This window comes from Helianthus annuus, chromosome 2, assembly GCF_002127325.2.
Source record: "Helianthus annuus cultivar XRQ/B chromosome 2, HanXRQr2.0-SUNRISE, whole genome shotgun sequence".
NCBI lineage: Eukaryota > Viridiplantae > Streptophyta > Magnoliopsida > Asterales > Asteraceae > Helianthus > Helianthus annuus.
The window spans coordinates 21,848,294-21,867,582 of NC_035434.2; the positions used below are offsets into that span (position 1 = coordinate 21,848,294).

At 35.0% G+C, this 19,289-nt stretch overlaps 1 protein-coding gene across 1 annotated transcript; it reads right to left on the reverse strand.

Moving 5' to 3' along the window:
• Positions 1-6,646: 6,646 nt before the first annotated feature.
• Positions 6,647-8,695, reverse strand: LOC110887724. Its single transcript, XM_022135299.1, has 2 exons — positions 7,667-8,695; positions 6,647-7,579 (listed from the first exon to the last, which is right to left on the reverse strand). Exons 1-2 carry the CDS (start codon positions 8,693-8,695, stop codon positions 6,647-6,649), a joined length of 1,962 nt encoding a protein of 653 aa, XP_021990991.1.
• Between the last annotated feature and the right edge of the window lie 10,594 nt (positions 8,696-19,289).

Genomic DNA, 19,289 nt, shown 5'->3' on the forward strand with positions numbered 1-19,289 from the left:
GCACGGGTAGTACACCAATTCCTGTGACGATAACTCTAGTCTAGCTAGGAGCCATTCGTTATTTTCTAACGGTAACGGAAATAAGACGTAATCGACCTCGAAGAAAGATGGAAATGGGTGTAATTTGCCATTGGCATACTTAACAACGGTTTTTGGAGTAGAATCTAACAACATTTCATAAAATTGTGGTGGAAGGATTGTCCACCGCAAGTTTAACAACGGTTTTTGGAGTAGAATCATTCTATTTCTCCAAGCCATTAGCCTTCCCACCCATCCTTCAATATGCTGTATAAGTTTTAGTTTAAAATTAATTAAAAATGCGAAAAAAATTAGTCAAAGTAATAAAATAAATTTAGGAAGAATAATTAACTGTTGAGTTTAGGTAGCCGCCACAGCGAAAACCTAATAGAGTCCCCCAAAAATTTTTGTCCAACTCTATTGATCTTGTGAAAACTGCTGAATAACAGAACGGCGCATCCCCATTTCTGTAGAATGTTTCCGCATCTTTTGACCAGTGTTGACTTTCGTCGTCTGGAATTGCCCATGTACCAGCCCTATGGAGGTGAAAACTTTCTCTGTTGTGTATTTGGTTTGAATCATTTCGTTGTGGATCTTCAGAAGAACTTTCACCCTTGTTAGTTCTCCATTTTTTGAGAATCCAAGATGAAGTTTTCGTTGCTGGTTGAGAGCAGTATACATCGGTTTTTTTGTTTTCAGACATTTTCTGCGTGCTACAGAAATATACTGAAATATGGAAGAATTGTTATTGAGATCTCGTTCCTATTTACTAAAAAGAAAATGTAAAAATATTTAATAAAAAATCATTGCACGTCCCGAGGTATGCAAGACGTTTAAGCAGTTTTCAAGACGTTTCGTACATTTTTCAAGACGTCTCATCACTATTCAAGACGTTTCAGACGTCTGACGCTATTCAAGACAGATTACCCGTTTGCCACGTTGCATTTTTCAAGACGTCTCATCATTTTCAAGACGTTTCAGACGTCTCACGCTATTCAAGACGTTGACTCTAACTTGAGACGTTTGACTGTAACTTAAGACGTCCGGGACGTTTCCCGCCTAATTTTGACGTCTCATCTTTGAACACGTGTTATTTTTAAGACGTTAAAGACGTTGCATGCTGTAACTTGAGACGTTTGAGACGTTTTCCGTGGACACGTGAGACGTTTCAATTCAATTTGCCCTTAGATGAAGGACACGTGTGTCCCCGTTACCCATCGCTTGACACGTGTCCGGGAACACGTTTTGAGTAGGAGAGTGTGGGTTCATGTGTTTCATTTCACACGGGCAAACGGCATTGGGACCACGTTCTTTCCTTTGGTGCCATCTTGAACAAAGATCCGAAGACCGTTGAAGATCCGAAGAGAAACCCGACGACAAACACCCGACCCGCGTTGAAACCTGCGTTGAATCTGCACGACATTCACGTTCCGAAGCATCACGTTTTGTCGTTGACTCAAAATGGATCCAAACTACTACGGTTTCCCACGTCAGGAGAACATGCAACCACCTGAACATGACATGCAAGACGTTAACGTTATCCCATCTGTAGCGGTGATATCTTATGTCTTTTCTTTCATTATTCTTAGTGTTTTAGTATTTTGGTATACTTACTATTCTTTTTTTTTCTGTTTTTTTTTGTTATTTTACAAGGTCCAAAAAGTCAAAGTTCGTCAATCATGGAAAATAGTGAAGCATATAAACAATAGAATGACGGATCCTATAATATCAATCATTAGGCAGACATGTTTCGGTCCGTATTTGGATATTAGGTGTGTCATGTGTGACAGTCTACTCTTACTAGGTGTTGCACAACTACAAGTGCATACACCTACACCCAGATTGGGGATTACATATCGCCTAGGCCAAGAAACGCTAATGTTTAGCCCCAAACAATTTTGTCTAATAACGGGATTAAGGTTTGGATCCAATGATTGGACGCCGATTGATCACCCTGAGTCATTTAAAAACCGTCATTTCTCGGCCCGAGAACGTATTAATTTCAAACGAATTAGAGATTTGTTTGAAGGTCCCATGCAATATAGCGCGGAAGATTGCGCAAGAATATGTTTACTGATGCTCTTGTGTCAAGGGTTTTTAGGGTTGCAGGATACAAATGCAGTCGATGTTAAATTGTTACACCTCGTGGATAATCTGAATGTGTTTAACCAATATCCATGGGGTAATTATTTTTGGGAGAGCACGTATACGAACGTGTATGATATGCACGTTCGTCAAAGGGATGACACGAGGGGTTTTTCGTTAGATGGATTTGTTTGGCCGTTTAAGGTACCTGTAAAATCGTATATTATATTTTATATTTTAAGTGTAATGTTTGTCGTAAGTTAATTTGTATACTAATAGTTGATAAATAATGCATTTACAGATGTGGATTCTGGAGGTATTTCCGGAATTTAAACAAAAGAGGGGGTATTTCGAAGGTCAGACCATCCCGAGATTCTTAGGATGGAAAGAAGGACATAGGCTATTGAAGGTGCATGTTGATGGCATCTTAGCCAATGCGGTAAAGGTGACTTTTTTATACTTTTAAATAAATAACTATATCTATATTTTCACTCCGTTAACCGTATTAAAGTATCAAAATACAAAATGTTAACCGTTACAAACGGCATTAATTTATAAAAAATATATTACAATACATTTTATAAGCTGTTTAAAATTTTCAACTTATATATTTAAAAAAACTGTTTAAATTATATATTTATATACTAAAAAAAATCAAGTTATAAAATAAAGTAGACACTGTTTAAAGTTAACCGTTACAAACGGCATTAATTTATAAAAAATATAATTACATAGTATTTTGAAAAACTGTTTAAATTTTATATTTAAAAAATTACAATATTTAATACAATACATTTTATAAGCTGTTTAAAATTATCAACTTATATATTTAAAAAAACTGTTTAAATTATATATTTATATACTAAAAAAAATCAAGTTATAAAATAAAGTAGACACTGTTTAAAGTTAACCGTTACAAACGGCATTAATTTATAAAAAATATAAATACATAGTTTAAAATTTTATATAAACTGTTTAAATTTTATATTTAAGAAATTACAATATTTAATACAATAGATTTTATAAACTGTTTAAAATTTTCAACTTATATATTTAATACAATACATTTTGTAAAATATTTCTTTTTCAACATGTTAGATATCTGAATATAAACCCCTAATGGCTATACTACCAACTATGTTCGAGGCCGAGACTGAGTGGTATAGTTCAAGCTCGGATTATTTGGAACTTGAACGTCAAGTTTTCAATCCTGCTATGGCGACTGAATTACCGCCTCAAATTCATAATCCAATCGGCCTGAGTCAAAACTACGGCCAACCACATAAGGACTTCCTTGACAGCTTGTTCGGCGATGATGAAGTTCAGGTGCCTGTAACGCACGGATTTTCACCGGAAATCCCGGCTCATACAGATCATGTTCCGTTAAAGACGGCTGAGTATGAACATGATGTTGGTCCCGGTCAGTTTTCATCGGGATTTTATTCTGAAGAGCAGCTTGTCTCTAGATTTCAGTCAATGATGTTATCAAACAACAGGGCATTGACTGACATGATCAACTCGGAGTGGTCGCAGAAGATGTACTCAAACAACCGCGCCTTAACTGACATGTTGAAGTCCGAGTTGTTGCAAAGTTTTCGTATGGCTCCGGTATCAACTCCAAGCCACATACGAACACCGATGGACCAATCGCCAAAAGTATATGATAATGTACACCCATTTATTTTTTTATTTTCTTAAAAAAGTCTAAAAAATAAATTATATTTATAAAATTTTCTAACTTTTTTTATTAATTTTTAGACGGAAGCTGATTCCTTTTTGAATGCCAATAATGACGTGTATCATGTGTCTGCAAATCCAGAAAATGTTACCGAAGAAGCCGTAAGTATTGCAAGAGTATATAATTTTTATAATCCATGTATGTTTTGTTAATTTAGTTATTAAATAATGTAATTGTAGGATGAGGAGGTGGAGATGATTAAACTGAGGCGGTCCGAAAGGCTTGTGAAGCCCGCCAAGGCTACGCTTTCACCATTTGTAGTTTACAAAAATCTCCGGCGGAAGCAAAATAATATTTCAAATAATGAAGATCAATTAATTGAAAAGATAAAAAAATGGGCACCAAGTAGCGGAGTTAGACAACTAACACTGACAGCAGGCGGCTATGTTGGTCCTGAATTCTGGGGGTCTTTGCTAGGCACTGAGGGGAATGGCTGGTTAAGCGATGAGGTACACTTGTTAATACTTAATTTACTATAGTTTGGTATAAACTTTCGCTAAAATTGTCCAAACTTGTAACAGCATATTTTTGCATGGATGCTACACATGTATAATTCAAGAGATCCAACCGCTCGTTGGTCCATTTTACCCCCATATTTTCAGATGCATTTGCAAACTCTGGATCAGGAATTCGCCTGTTATTTCAACGGGAAAGTAGACCCTTTTCCTCCGATATCTAGCGTTGAAGAGGTTTATGTACCGTTATATATACCATCAATTCATTGGTTTTTAGGAGTTTTCAACCTCGTTAACGAGACCCTCACTATTTATGACAGGTAAAAATTTAATTTTAAAGAGTGTTTATTTTATACTTTTAATCTCAACAGTTATGACTTTTAAAATTAATGTTTGTTTTTTATTTTTTTTAGCTTGATGGGCGTGCGAGATTTGGATAAAGGAAGAACCGAAGTGGTTTGCCACATCAATTTTGTTTTTGACCATTGGCTTCGTTTGCATGGTTATTATGACAACAAACCTTTACCGTTCAAATTTCCGTTTAAAACAGAATATGCAAATGATGTGCCACAACAGTCAGGACCATTAGGGGACTGTGGGGTTTGGGTTTGTATATTTCTAGACCGGTTGATTAACAAAAAACCCCTAAATGATGGTGAAAAAACAAGCATAACGGCTACAAGGATGAGGCGCCATATGTTGACACTTTTCTACGACTCGCTTATTCCTATAGAATTAGTCAACCAGCTAGAACAGGACGACCTCGAATTTATTCAATGATTATTAATTTAAATTATAAACAAAAGTATTTGTACTAAACTTATATTTTATATTATTTATTTTTTGTTACTGTGAAAATGTGTATATATATATGTGTGCCCTCACTATCTCAATAATGCCACACCGAATGTCTTACTCAAACATTCCACATTCTGTGCAACGCACCATTTGGATAAACCAAAACTTTGGGTTTGAACATTGGTCGCCAAATATTCTAGAGTTTTATTATGACGACGATAAGCCAACTTGCTACTCAACCTACATGGGTAAAACACCTCTGGGAAAAGAATGGTGGGGCGGTTTACTTGGATTTTGTGGAAACGGATTTATTCAGGAAACGGTAACTTCGAAATAACTTTCATTAACATGATACGTTTATTAATCTATTTTTTTGTCAAACATTTACCATATTTTTCTTAGCATATCAATGCCTGGTGCAACAAGCTTATGTATCAACGGGCGATGTCGTCAACTGACGATCGGTGGACAGTTCTCCCGCCTACTTTTTTAACATGATAGTAGAACAAAATAGAGAGGCCTACGGATATGGAGACGGTACAAAAGAATTTTTTCCTCCCATTTGGGAGGTTGATACGGTACATTGTCAAATATGATTATTCGGAATTTACACTTTTTTAAAAAAAAATTCCATTAAAATAATACCTTCTCCAATACTTATTTTCGTTTTAAATTTTTCCAGATTTACATGCCCGTAGCGCACAACGAAAACCACTGGTTACTTCTAAAAATAGATATGCGTTCGTTTAAAATGTATGCTTATTTTCCCGTTAACTGTAACGTAAGTAACTGCGGAGAAGGATTTTGCATACACAGGAAAATACATCAAATTCTTTTAGAATTTCAATCGCCATTTGTATGGTTTCTGGGACGTATATCATACTGGCAACAATCAAGGAAAGATAGTGTACAGGAGTTGGAGTATTGGGGGGATGTTGTGTGGCCAGACAACGAAGATCATATTGGTAGAAACTCAGGGGTTATCATATGTATGCTATTGGAAAATCTAGTTAACAACCGTTCATTAACATGGAACGAAGTAAACATGCAGGATGCTTGTGTCAGATATAGACGGTACATGGCTGATGAACTATACGCCGGGCGCTACACACCAAGTAATTTTTGATGGCTTGACGTACGGATTGTAAAATTTTATTCTTGTATTAATTAAAAGTAGAATTTGTTACATGATTTTCATAAAATAAAAACATAAAAAAATATATATTTATATTACTAAAATTCTGCTAAATTATAAGATGGAAAAATGTCATCCGTTGAACTCTGGGTTTCTGTCTCTTTCTCTTTTCCTTTGGCTGATGATTTTCGTGAACGAATCTGTGATTTCATTGGATCTAAACAAACGTCACGAACATGTCCGTATGTTCGGCAACGCGAACAATATACCGGAACAGGTTCTTCCCCACGAGACAAGATTCTGTTGTTTTCTTTTGGACGACCTGATTGACGTTTTGTAATATTCGGCGGTAAAACACTGCCAAGGCCTTCTGGTATTACCCATTCAGACCTATGAGGCAGAGGATTAATCGATTCTTCATACGTTTTTTTTGTATACTTCGTTTGAGTAACACGAGAAAGCATAATGACTACAGTCAGGTTCACCCAAAAATCTTGAAACAGCAATCACATGCCCACAAGGTAAACCCGAAACTTGCCAGACACGACAGCTACACGAACGATTCGAAAGATCAACTACACCCCTTTTCCCACCATCATCAACAACAAAGCTGTTTACCCGGATGCCTGCAACAGTCCAGGTTCTAGACCCTTCAATTTTCTTTAAAATTTTCTTCTGTGCCCACTGAGTAAGTGAATGGCTCTCCTGCATGCCCTGCAATCGACGGTCATAAAACCATTTTTGTACAGACTCGCGGAAAAATTCGATAAGTTGCGTTATCGGCATCTTACGCGAGAATCTAGACAAAGAGTTTATAGACTCCGCACTATTAGATGTCATATAGTGGTATCGATTGCCGGGACAATGAGCTCTTGCCCATCTACCAAACCCAATATTTGTTAAAACCTGGCGTATTCGAGGAACAGCAAGACACAAGGCATTAAATGACTCGGTAAAGTCAGACATCCGATAAGATTTACACGTCTTCCACCATAGTGCCTCGTACTCTTTTTTTTTAGACGACGGCAAACGTAAATTCATCATTAAATGACGACAACACAGGCCGTGGTACACACGTGGAAACACATTCCTAACACCCACATGTATCGAATTCGCCCTATCCGAAATGATCACCATATCTGCTATTTCACCAACACAATCTCTAAGCTTTGAGAGAAACCATGTCCAAGATTCACCATCCTCTGATTTTCCAATGCCATAAGCAAGCGGTAAAATCTGATTATTTCCATCCATGCCCACTGCTAAAAACAACGTCCCTTTAAATTCACCCTTTAGGTGTGCCGCGTCAATGATAACAACAGGTCTTAGATTTAACATAAAGCTACGAATCTGAAAATTAATGAAAATGAAATGAGACAAAAACCCATGTTACTTTAAAAAAATAAAAGAATCTATAGTATATAATGTATAATTTACCGCCGCCCCTAAAGCAACAAAAACCATTTCAAAACGACTCTGCTCATCAACCAAGATGTGTGTAACGCTTCCAGGATTTGCAAGTTTTAAATTGTAACAATATATTGGTAGTTCCGCAAAAGAGTCTCGTGTAGTTCCTTGTAGTAGTTCAAGTGCATAGCTTTTACCACGCCAAGCTTGAAGGTTTGTTATCTCAACCTCGAACCTTTGTCTAAAATCTTTGACAATCTCTTTCGCTCGATATATCCTACCACTGTCTTTTAGTTGTTCCTTCAAAAAGTGACCCAAAACCTTTGGGTTAGCCTGACGAAAATGTGGGTGTGTTTGCGTCTTCGAACAGGTGTGACTATCGTTCATATGTTTAACAAACCATAAATTGCCACAAGGAATAACATGAGCCTTAAATCGCCATTCACAACCATCACCTAGGCATGAAACTTCATACCGCGTCTTAGATGATCTATCAACTTTAAACTCGAAATGCTCTAACAAAGATTTCTTTCCCAACTCGAGCTTCATCTCTTCTTTGTTATTGAATATATGACCGGCATCGAACACTATAGATGAAGAACCTGATTGGTTGTGAGACGTTAAAGATTTTTCATAATTTTTTTCTAAATTTGGACACTCATCGTTTAAAATATCAAAACTTTCTTTTAATGGAATATTTAGATCTGGAGCTTTTAAATTGTTTAAACAAGACAAACCAGATGAACCAACATCAGACTCTTGAATAACATATAATTTATATAATTCAAAAGGATTCTGCATCGCCAGATCAAAAAAAAATCTAACATCTCGATCATTAATAATATCGATGGGATCAGTAAACGTAGACATCCGGTATGACAACCGTGTAATGTTTGGAGTATCACACATCTTAGAAACATAGTTTAAAAAACTATTATATGAATGATCTGTTTCAATTTCTAAACCACGTCTCCTTGAATCGACACCGGTAACATACTCAATGTTTCCGTTAATCAAATCCCACTTCCCCCCAGTATAAACAACAAACTTGACCTTCATATTGTGAGATAATCAGCAAAAACAAATTTTCTCTTAAAGTTCATTTTTAAAATTAAGTGATCTATATAAATTCAAAAACAAGGCGTCTTGAAATTCATATAAAACGTCTTGAAATGGTACAAGGCGTCTCAAAAAAATAAATGAAAAAAAACAAAAAATACACAAAAAAAATAGGGAAAAGAATGGCTCAAGCCGACTAAAGAGACAAAAATGGCTCAAAACGCCCAGACACAGCTCAAGCCGAGGGGAAACGTCTCGAGCCGTATTGATTAGCAGCTAGCCACTTTCAAACGTCTTAAGCCGTCTCAAACGTCTTAGCCAAGACGTCTAAGCCGTTCAGGTAAAATGGCATGTTTCTCGGACACGTGGCACGATGTGGTTGGACAGCCGTCAAGACGTCTAAGCTACTTCAGACGTCTCCACGAGACGGTTGACCAGGCTATTTTCGATGGTTTGACCAAAACCTTGACATTTTGGCGATTTCCCCTTAAATTAATTTTGTAGCCATTAAGGGTAGTGACATGCCCCTTTTAAATGCAAATTTAGTAAAAATAAATAAATAAAAAAAATAATAAGAGTCTGGATCATGTATAAGAGAGATTTTTTGTGCGAAGTGTAGGAGAAAATTTGGGTTTGACAATTGTCCTTTTCAGTTTTAGTTTTAGGATGGAAGAGTATTATGGTCATTCTTGTGAACCTACTTCACCCATGATTTTCAAATGACTCTAACTTTTTTCATACGATAATTTTTTTAAATACACCGTGTTAATGAACATTTCATTCTTTTTTAATTTAAGCAGACGATTGTTATAGTTTTCTTAATTTTTTTTAATTTATTTTACAAGCTATAAAGTTACGTGATTTGTGTAACTTTACGTGATTATTTCCGGTACATAATTACATATCATATGTGCAAGCCATAACAAATGCTAAATGTGACCCTGCATTTATAATCACGTATCATATGTAACAAGTGTAATGTCACGCGGTTATATATCCGTACATAAGTACGTTATTGTAGTTTTCTTGATTGTATAATGTTTTCTTTTTACTAAAGTTATGCTTATTACATGATATCCGACGACGAATCCTTCGAACCGGCTCAAGGCGATGCGACTGATGATGACCCGTTTATCCAGTCGAGTCTGCCCCAAGATCTGGTTTTTTAAAGATCTGATTTGATGATGGGTTTTATGTGAGTGGTGATTTAAAGAAGAAAATGAAGATTAATGGCATCTGAATCTATGATTGCAATGGTTTTTTTTTTTCCATCTTGAACTTTTTAGAAACGGATGGGGTATTAATATTATCCGGATGATATATCAGAATTTTCATAAAGAATCTTGAAATGGAAAAAAACCCAATTCTTTTTGGTCTGATCTCATTTGAATAAAAGGGTTTTTTTTTTTCATCTTGAACTTCCCATAAATCAAAGAATCTTGCCAGTTTGTGGTGGTGGTTTTAGGTGGTGATGGTGGCTGTGGTGGTGGCCATAGTGGTGTTGTTCAGTTTAAAGAGTGATAAGGATTGATTCTAAATTAATTAGTAAACTAGTTTTTTTTACGTCTCGTATTCCGGCGAAACCGAGCAAATGATAATGTAAAACAAACGTGATTTGAAAATAAAACATGTTATTTAGAAAGCCAAACCATTAAAACGATTTAGTTTATCATCGTACCATTTTATTATACCAAATAAATATTTTATTTTGAGTACAATTTCGTTTTTAACAAAACTTATAACGGAATATCTAAGAAAAAATCAAACATAACTACATAGTTAAGTTTCTAGAAAAAAATTATAAACGTAAAAATATTAAATAAGTATCAAATTAATTGATAAATTAATATATGTTCTAAAAAAAGTTAATACCCTAAAAGGTGATTTTAAACTATTAGTATCTATGTATGTTATTTTGTACAAACCACAGGGACTACCTATGTAATTAACTCAAAAATAATTATTAAAAATTGGTAAAGGAAATATATGGTTCTAAAAAGGAAAAAAATAAAAATATGTTATTAAAAGTAAATATAATAATAGACTATTATAATATAATAAATAAATAATAATAAAAAGCTATATATGATTATAAAAATAAAGTTACTATTCAAAACTTCGTTTTTAACAAAACTTATTATAACGGAATATCAAAGGAAAAATCAAACACGACTACGTACTTAAGCTTATATGAAAAAAAAAATTATAAACGTTAATTATTAAAGAATTATCAAATTAATCAATCGATAAATTAATATATGTTCTAAAAAAGAAAAAAGAATTATTAAAAAATTGGTAAAGGAATATATGGTTTTAAAAAAGGAAAAAAAATATAAAAATATGTTAGTAAAAGTAAATATAATAATAAAAGTTGAGAAAAGTACTTAGAAAGTTAAAAGATTGTTAGTGTCAATGCCAAAAGTTGAGAAAATACAAAAAAAAATTATGTCGAAATGTAAGTCAACTTAAGTTTATATCGACACGTAAATAAAAATAAAGACTTAAAAGTCGATTAAAAAGTATTTAGAAAGTTAAGAGTTTGTAAGAGCCAATGCTGAAAATTAAAGTTTAAAAGTAAAAAAGAAAAAAAGGCAAAAAGACAAAAAAAAAAAAAATCACCGACTATAAAAGTATTTAGAAAGTTAAAGGGTTGTCAGTGTCAATACTGAAAGTTGAGAAAACACAAAAAAAAAATTATGTCGAAAAGTAAATCAACTTATATTTATATCGACACGTAAATAAAAATAAAGACGTAAAACTCGGTTAAAAAGTATTTTGAAAGTTAAGGAGTCGTAAGAGTTAATACTGAAAGTTAAAGGTTAAAAGTAAAAAAAAGAACAAAAAGACAAAGTCAAAGATCAAAAAAAAAAAAAATACTGTTGCACTATTCATCCATATGTTTCAAATTAATACACATATATATATATATATATATATATATATATATGAATATGAATAAGAAAAATGAAAGAAAAAAAAAACACTAAAGTAAAAAACTGTAAAAGGAAAAAGGAAAAAGGAAAAGAAAAAAAGAAATCAAAGGAAAAAATGAAAAAAAAAAGAAAAGAAAAAAATAGTACTATTCATCAAGACTTTCAATTCATATATATAATATCAAGGGTTGGTGGTAGCTAAATTATTTTTTTTATTTATTAAAATATTTTTAAAATTAAAAGACTAAATTACCCTTATATGACTAAAGTTATGTGAAAAATTTATCTGAGTTACTTCTAAAGGACCTAGGATGTAATAAGTTTCCCAAATAAAAGATTGTGACTGTAATTATTGAAGTTAAAAGCCATCAATTGCAATCCAATACAAATATAAAGACGAAAAATGTAATTTACCCTAGAAGAAATAATCATTTTTTAATAATAAATAGCATAGTCAAAAAAATAATAATAATAATACTAATAATAATAATAATAATAATAATAATAATAATCAAGGATGTCACACTTTCTCTACACGTTCATTAATATTGTCTTAATAGTAGTAGTATATTTATCTTTAACCCGTCGCGATACAACGAAGGGGGTGGCTAGATTAATATTTACATTAAGCCAGTTGTCATTGAGTTACATCCGTTAGGTTAGATAGATTAGCTACATCCAAGAGTTTGTGTCCAGGTATATTATTATGTAATGTAATGTAATTTAATCGAAGTAAATGTAAATCACAACTACTTGGATAACTAATATCTATACGGTTTTAACAAGTAATATGAATTGAATAGATAATGGAAAAGAAATTTATATAACAAATCATACCTTGAGTCTTTATTTGCTATAGTTAAAACTTAAAAGCACCGTGTGATCCAGCATCTACGAATATGTGATGGACCTAAAAAAGGAAAGAAATATTAAATTATCATTCAACAACTTATAAAATATAATAATATTTTTATAAAACAGATCATACCTTCAGTCTTTGCTGCTATTGTTGAAACTATTTTCATTTTTCGTCTACATTTACATATCAAGTGCCATGGTCTTTGAATAACAGATTCTGCTTCACCTTCACACACACTATACCAATAATTATCCGGCTCAACACTCCCCAACTTTCTCATTATCAACAACATATCCTTCACTCCAGCCATCTTCATCTTCATCTTGATCGGGGAGATTCTAAATCATCAACATGAGAAATACTTAACACGTCTTTCTTTCTGATGCCATTTATTCTAATCCACACAGGAATTGACGCTGATCCAAAACGGATGCTCAAAATCAAAGTAAAACGTGAAATCTTTTCCTTCTTCATTGTCACACCCCGACCACGTAAAACAACAAAACGTGGCGGAAACGTCGGGGAGTGTTGTAACAGAATCATTGTTTCACAACCATGGAATAAATAGTTTCGTTTTATTGAATTATTGAACTAAATGTTTTGATACAAATTAGATAAATACAACTATTATCCTCCAAGTTTTAAAGTCGCTAAGGCCTTGTCCATTCCTATGTGAGAATACACCAATATCATCATCAAATGCCATCAACTAATGTACCTGAAACACATGTGAAAATAGGTACGTCAGCATAAAAATGCCGGCGAGTACATAGGTTTTGTATGAGTTTCAGATTCATGGCTCGTTTTACATATTGCAATACTTATTTAAAAACCTTGTTTTGAAAAGTATAGTATTGCGACACAAATAACCAACTCAAATCAAATTGGTTATATTTCATAAAAAAAAAATCTCGTAGCCATGATTCTTAACCCCAAAACATTTGTTTAATTAAATCCAGATTTGTAAATCGTTTATGGAATAAAACTCGAATAGTATAATATATTGTTGGAAAACCTTGTATTACAACTTTGTTTTGTTTACCATTGCCCAAGTGATCTAGATAACGCAACGATATATAATGTATTAAAAGCACTTATATATAGGAAGTACCAGCGGCGTATCCACCATGCTTTTAACACATTATACCCGCCCCGTTACCTAATCACTTCCCTAACCCAACGGTTCAAACAGATTCAAACAGTTCGTGTCAATCAACGGTTACAAACGGTTCACATAGTCAAATAGTCACTAACGGTTCACATAGTCAAATGGTTACAAACGGTTCACATAATCCAACGGATCATCTAGTCAACGGTTACAAACGGTTCACATAATCAATGGTTACTAACGGTTCACATAGTCAAATGGTTACCAACGGTTCATATGATCAAATGGTTACAACGGTTCAAATGATCATATGGTTACAATGGTTCAAAATGTAAAACAATGTGTCCATATGCTGGATGAGCATATGCGACAAAATGTAGTATATGGAAATCAATGTGCTAGCATGTTACGTGAACATACATAGCAAAACACAATGAAATCGTGTACTAATAATGTACTATTGAACATAGTAAGTATATGATATAAAAACATGGGAAACATGAAAGTATCAAGTAGGTACATGTGTTCCACCCCAAAACAGTTTGAAAACAGTAAAAGAGGGGACTATGTACTCACCTGAGGGTGCTTAGAAGTCTTGAACAACAACCAAGCAAAGCTAGAGTGATCAGGGAATCAAACGGCACCCTATATAGGTAACTATGTAAATAACCGGACCTAATTCGGGAGATAGGATAGAATGAGGTTCTATAAATCAAATGAGTAATTGAACTCATATGGTATGATTTAATAGACCCTACATTCTGATTGAAAGGCCTACCTAAGTGCTTTTGACCCGTTTCGACACGTTATGGTAACATAAGCTACTATAAGGCGTCGTTAGCGTAAAACTATGTTCGGATGGTTAACTATGTGCTATGCCAAGTCTTACATGCCCAATTATCCCTAAACATGTTACTAAATCAGATTACTTGTCAAAAATATGTTCACATAGGCAAAATACGGATTTTAGCTTCAAAAGGGTATTTTGGTCATTTCCTATGGGCATACAAGCTAACAAGCAAATGACTAACCAATCCTATGTGATCATAAGGTATAACCTCAGTGGTTATTCCCTATGCAACTATGATCACTAACTAAGCTTGGTCGGATCCTAACGATCGACCAAACGGGTCGGGTTCGGAAGTATAAGCGGTTGTTTAGTCCGCTTATCTTACGACCCTAAACAAGCACAAACTAATAGTGTCGAGTTAGACATGTCAAAACATGTCTAACCTACTGATTTGGTATCAAAACAAAGTGTTTTGATACCCTAAAGTAGTTCCGAGGCAAAATGCGTGCTAAAACGCATTTTGACCGAAACTTTGACTCGACACTACAACTAGATAACGTGGTAATCAGCGGTTATAATCGCGAAGGATTATAACTATCGTGATTACAATCACGTTTCAAAGTTCAATTGAACTTTGACTTGACCAATTGATGGTCAAAACCGAAAGTCAAACTGTTGGCCAAACTGTTTGACTTTCTGCACTACATAAGGAAAAAGCAAGAAAAAGAATGAAAGAAGCTCACTTAAGGTCCTTGCTATCTTTTCTACAAGAAGACAAAGTCCCAAATGCTTGAGAGAGAGAGCTCCAAAGCAGATGTGAAGAGAGGAATGAGGTATGAGCATGGAATGAATGAAAGGCCTTGCTATTTATAGTTGTGGTAATGCTCTAGGATCATTACAAGTGGTTTTCTTGGTCATTAAGCATTAAATCACAACCATACATGTGTTTAGGGACAGCTAGCATGCCTTGGAGAGGTGGTAACTTGGTTACCACACAAAGAAATTGCAAGATTGGCCCCTGAATTTACAAACAGATGCTGAAAACACACTTTCTGCCCAGATGTGGCGCTCGCGTAGTGCGACTGCATAGGCCATAGGGCTCGCGCTACGCTACGGTGTGTCTGATTCAGCAAAGTTTCAAAAAATGGCAGAAATGGTCCCTGCACGTGTTTAAAGCCTTTTTCGATGCGTTTAAACCCCTTTAACCTCATTTCAAGGCTCTAAAATGAAGTTAAAGCATAGGGGACTCAAAACATGCTCAAAAATATCTCGGATGTCGGTTCGTTTGGTCGTACGGTCACGTTGTTCGGTTATTTACGACGAAACTCGAACGGACGCGAAAACGATCCAAATTAAGCGACGAATGGAATTTTTTTGCATGGCGATCACTAAAACAAAAATATTTTAGTGTGTACAAAAATTTTGGATGTCCAGATGTGTCCAGAACGTAAGATATGCGCGAAAATGCAAACTTACGCCGTTTATGACACTTTTAGTCCCTGTAAGATCATATAAGCATGTTTTCACACACCGAACCTATCAAAGCTTATTTCTAAGCCATATTTAGGTTATATATGGTATGTTTAACTTATGATCAAGTTCCGGACTGTTCGACACCATACGAATCGGTATAGTTTCGCAGTTTGACACAAATAGTCCCTGCGATCGAATAAACTTGATTTCGCCATACCAAACCATCCAAAACTTATTTCTAAGTTATGTAAAGGTTATTTAAGGTATGTTAAGCCTATGTCACTATTCCGGAGTGTTTGTTGCATTAAACTGGTTATATTTACGCATCAGATCGTGTATAACCTTCCAGAAAGCGACTTAAAGCCCGAAATCGAACAAGAATTGATATGTGCAAATGATACACATATTTTCACAATTCCCAAGTATGAAATACAAAATTTCATTGGTTTGGCATTTGTTTGACGGTCACAGTGACACAGGTGTCACAGTCTCCCCTACTTTAGGAAATTTCGTCCCGGAATTTATTCGTAGGAGTCTGTCTGTGACTTTGTGTCAAATAACCCCTAGAGATATGCAAAGCATAATCCTATCATTTCCTTAACGGACATTCTTCAGAAACGAAAATGAACAGACGGAGTCATTTTCAACAGATGTTTCCTCAGAAACGGAAATGAAAAGGATAATCAGACGGATATTCATTTCCTTCAACGAATATTCTTCAGAAGGGAAAATGAATGGATGATCCATTTTCAACAGATGCTTCCTCAGATTCAGAAATGAAAAGGATATTCAAACGGATATTCATTTCCTTCAACGGATATTCTTCAGAAGCGAAAATGAATGGATGATGCATTTTCCTCAACGGATTCTTCATCAGAATAGAAATGAAAAGGATATTCAAACGGATATTCATTTCCTTCAACGGATATTCTTTAGAAGCGAAAATGAATGGATGATCCATTTTCCTCAACGGATTCTTCATCAGAACGGAAATGAAGGATTAAACAAACGGATATTCATTTCCATCAACGGATATTCTTCAGAAGCGAAAATGAATGGTTGATCCATTTTCTTCAACGGATTCTTCATCAGAACGGAAATGAAGGATTAAACAAACGGATATTCATTTCCATCAACGGATATTCTTCAGAAGCGAAAATGAATGGTTGATCCATTTTCTTCAACGGATTCTTCATCAGAACGGAAATGAAGGATTAAACAAACGGATATTCATTTCCATCAACGGATATTCTTCAGAAGCGAAAATGAATGGTTGATCCATTTTCTTCAACGGATTCTTCATCAGAACGGAAATGAAGGATTAAACAAACGGATATTCATTTCCATCAACGGATATTCTTTCAGAAGTGAAAAATGAGTAGCTAGTTCATTTTTCTTCAACGGGTGCTTCATCAGAATTGGAAATGAACAAGGTTCACTCAAGGCACATGACAAAACTCGCTGTGGTTTCTGTGCACTAAATTCCATAATTATGTAGGCCTCCATAATTTCGTAATTCCTTGCACAGTCTGCACAGTTCATTTCATAATGTGTAGGGGAAGAAAAATCAAACTTGTGATGAGTGTGGCTAGACTACCATAGGGTCCTTTTAATTAGATCAACAAAAGATCTCTTTAATTAGACCACTCAAGGAGTCTTTTCAGCTATATCATCACATGATATTCCTAACCAGAATTTTGGATCAATCTGTTTAACTAGACCACTCAAGGGGTCTAATTATGGAATAGTACTTCATAACCCGAGGGACTCAACTCCAACGTAGAAGTCCATTAAGGATTTAAGATAGTACCTTTGGATATCCTACTATGAATCCCTTATACGAAGATATGGAAGATTCTACGAGGATTTGGATAACAAAATTGGATCACAAAAACATAAAAGGGAGAACATAAGCATATAATCACATAATTGTTTAATTTGGCCTTTAAATTGTTATCTTTGAACGCGGATACTTAAAGCATACCAGGAATCCAATCCGTGGATTTCATTTGGCACTTTAATCATTTTCAAGAATCTATCTATGAAGATAGGAAAATCTTAATAGGAATTCGGCGTTGTCCTTATTGAATTGTAATGTACGTATTGAATCATACAAAGAATTCAATTAAGGGCTCCGATGAACGATACCCATCCACAAGGATCTAATTATGAGGATAGAAAGATCCTACATGGATTTTGGAATTTGTGTAACGAGAGGTGTTCCGACACCTTGCACTAGGCGTGCTTACGTCGATACACAAGGTAGAAAGTTCATGAGGTTGAGGCACTAGATATGCCAAGGCGACATATGAAGCAGAATTTGAAGGTTGAGTAGCAGCAGGATTGGTAACAACTTTGCTTTGGATCGCAAAGCGGCAGATGTTAACCAAATGTCTCCATCGTCCACCGTGGGTACATTTGAAACAGGGTATTTGATTTGGGTGATGACGGTGGCATTGATTGCACCAAGGAGCAGTTCCCTTATACGGCTTCATCCCTGAGGCGAGTCATGGTGATAGCTAAAACAACGGTCCTCTGGAGTACGACGCCTACTTACTGGGTAGTTGCAGCACCTGGTTCGGACATTTGGGTGTTGTTGCGATGAAGAGGCATCTTGAAGACAATGGAAGGCATAGGAGGAAACAAGCAAAAGATAGCCAAAAGAGAATGACAACACATGAAGATTGTGACCATTTGTTTGTTACCAAAGGCAAACAAATGAGACAGTGACTAATCAAAGTAAGCGGGTCAATATAATGTATCGCGAAGACATGCTCGCCTATAAGTGGACACTCACCCCAAGAGTTCCCAGGTAAGAGTGACTGGTCCGATACTGCGGATTTGTACGAACACTCTAGCCTTAGACAGAAGACCCAGGGTACAGGCATCCACTCTTCCAGTTTGCACGTGTTCACATTATTTAGACCCAAACTTTGACGAGTTTGAAAACTCAAGAGGCACTAAGCCAAATATGAGTCAAACTGGAAGGGTTCAAAACCTTATAATAAATCATCCTAGAACAGATGATTAGTTTTCAAGGCAGATCAATTTATGTTCTTATTGTGGTTGTCACTTAAGGATAAGTGACGGTATTGTTTTATGACTAAACGCAAGTAAACTCGCGTTAGGGTCCTAGGAAGGTTATAGTGTAGGTCAAAGCATTACTAATAACCTAATTCCCTATAACCATTGGCTCTGATACCAACTTTTCTGTCACACCCCGATCACGTAAAACAACAAAACGTGGCGGAAACGTCGGGGAGTGTTGTAACAGAATCATTGTTTCACAACCATGGAATAAATAGTTTCGTTTTATTGAATTATTGAACTAAATGTTTTGATACAAATTAGATAAATACAACTATTATCCTCCAAGTTTTAAAGTCGCTAAGGCCTTGTCCATTCCTATGTGAGAATACACCAATATCATC

What these genes read in the sequence shown, in the direction of transcription:
- LOC110887724 (XM_022135299.1), bottom strand. Translation starts at nt 8,695, where the DNA reads ATGAAGGTCAAGTTTGTTGTTTATACTGGGGGGAAGTGGGATTTGATT. An exon ending in TTGTTGCTTTAGGGGCGGCG is followed by an intron (nt 7,580 to 7,666) that starts GTAAATTATACA and finishes ATTAATTTTCAG; the next exon opens with ATTCGTAGCTTTATGTTAAA.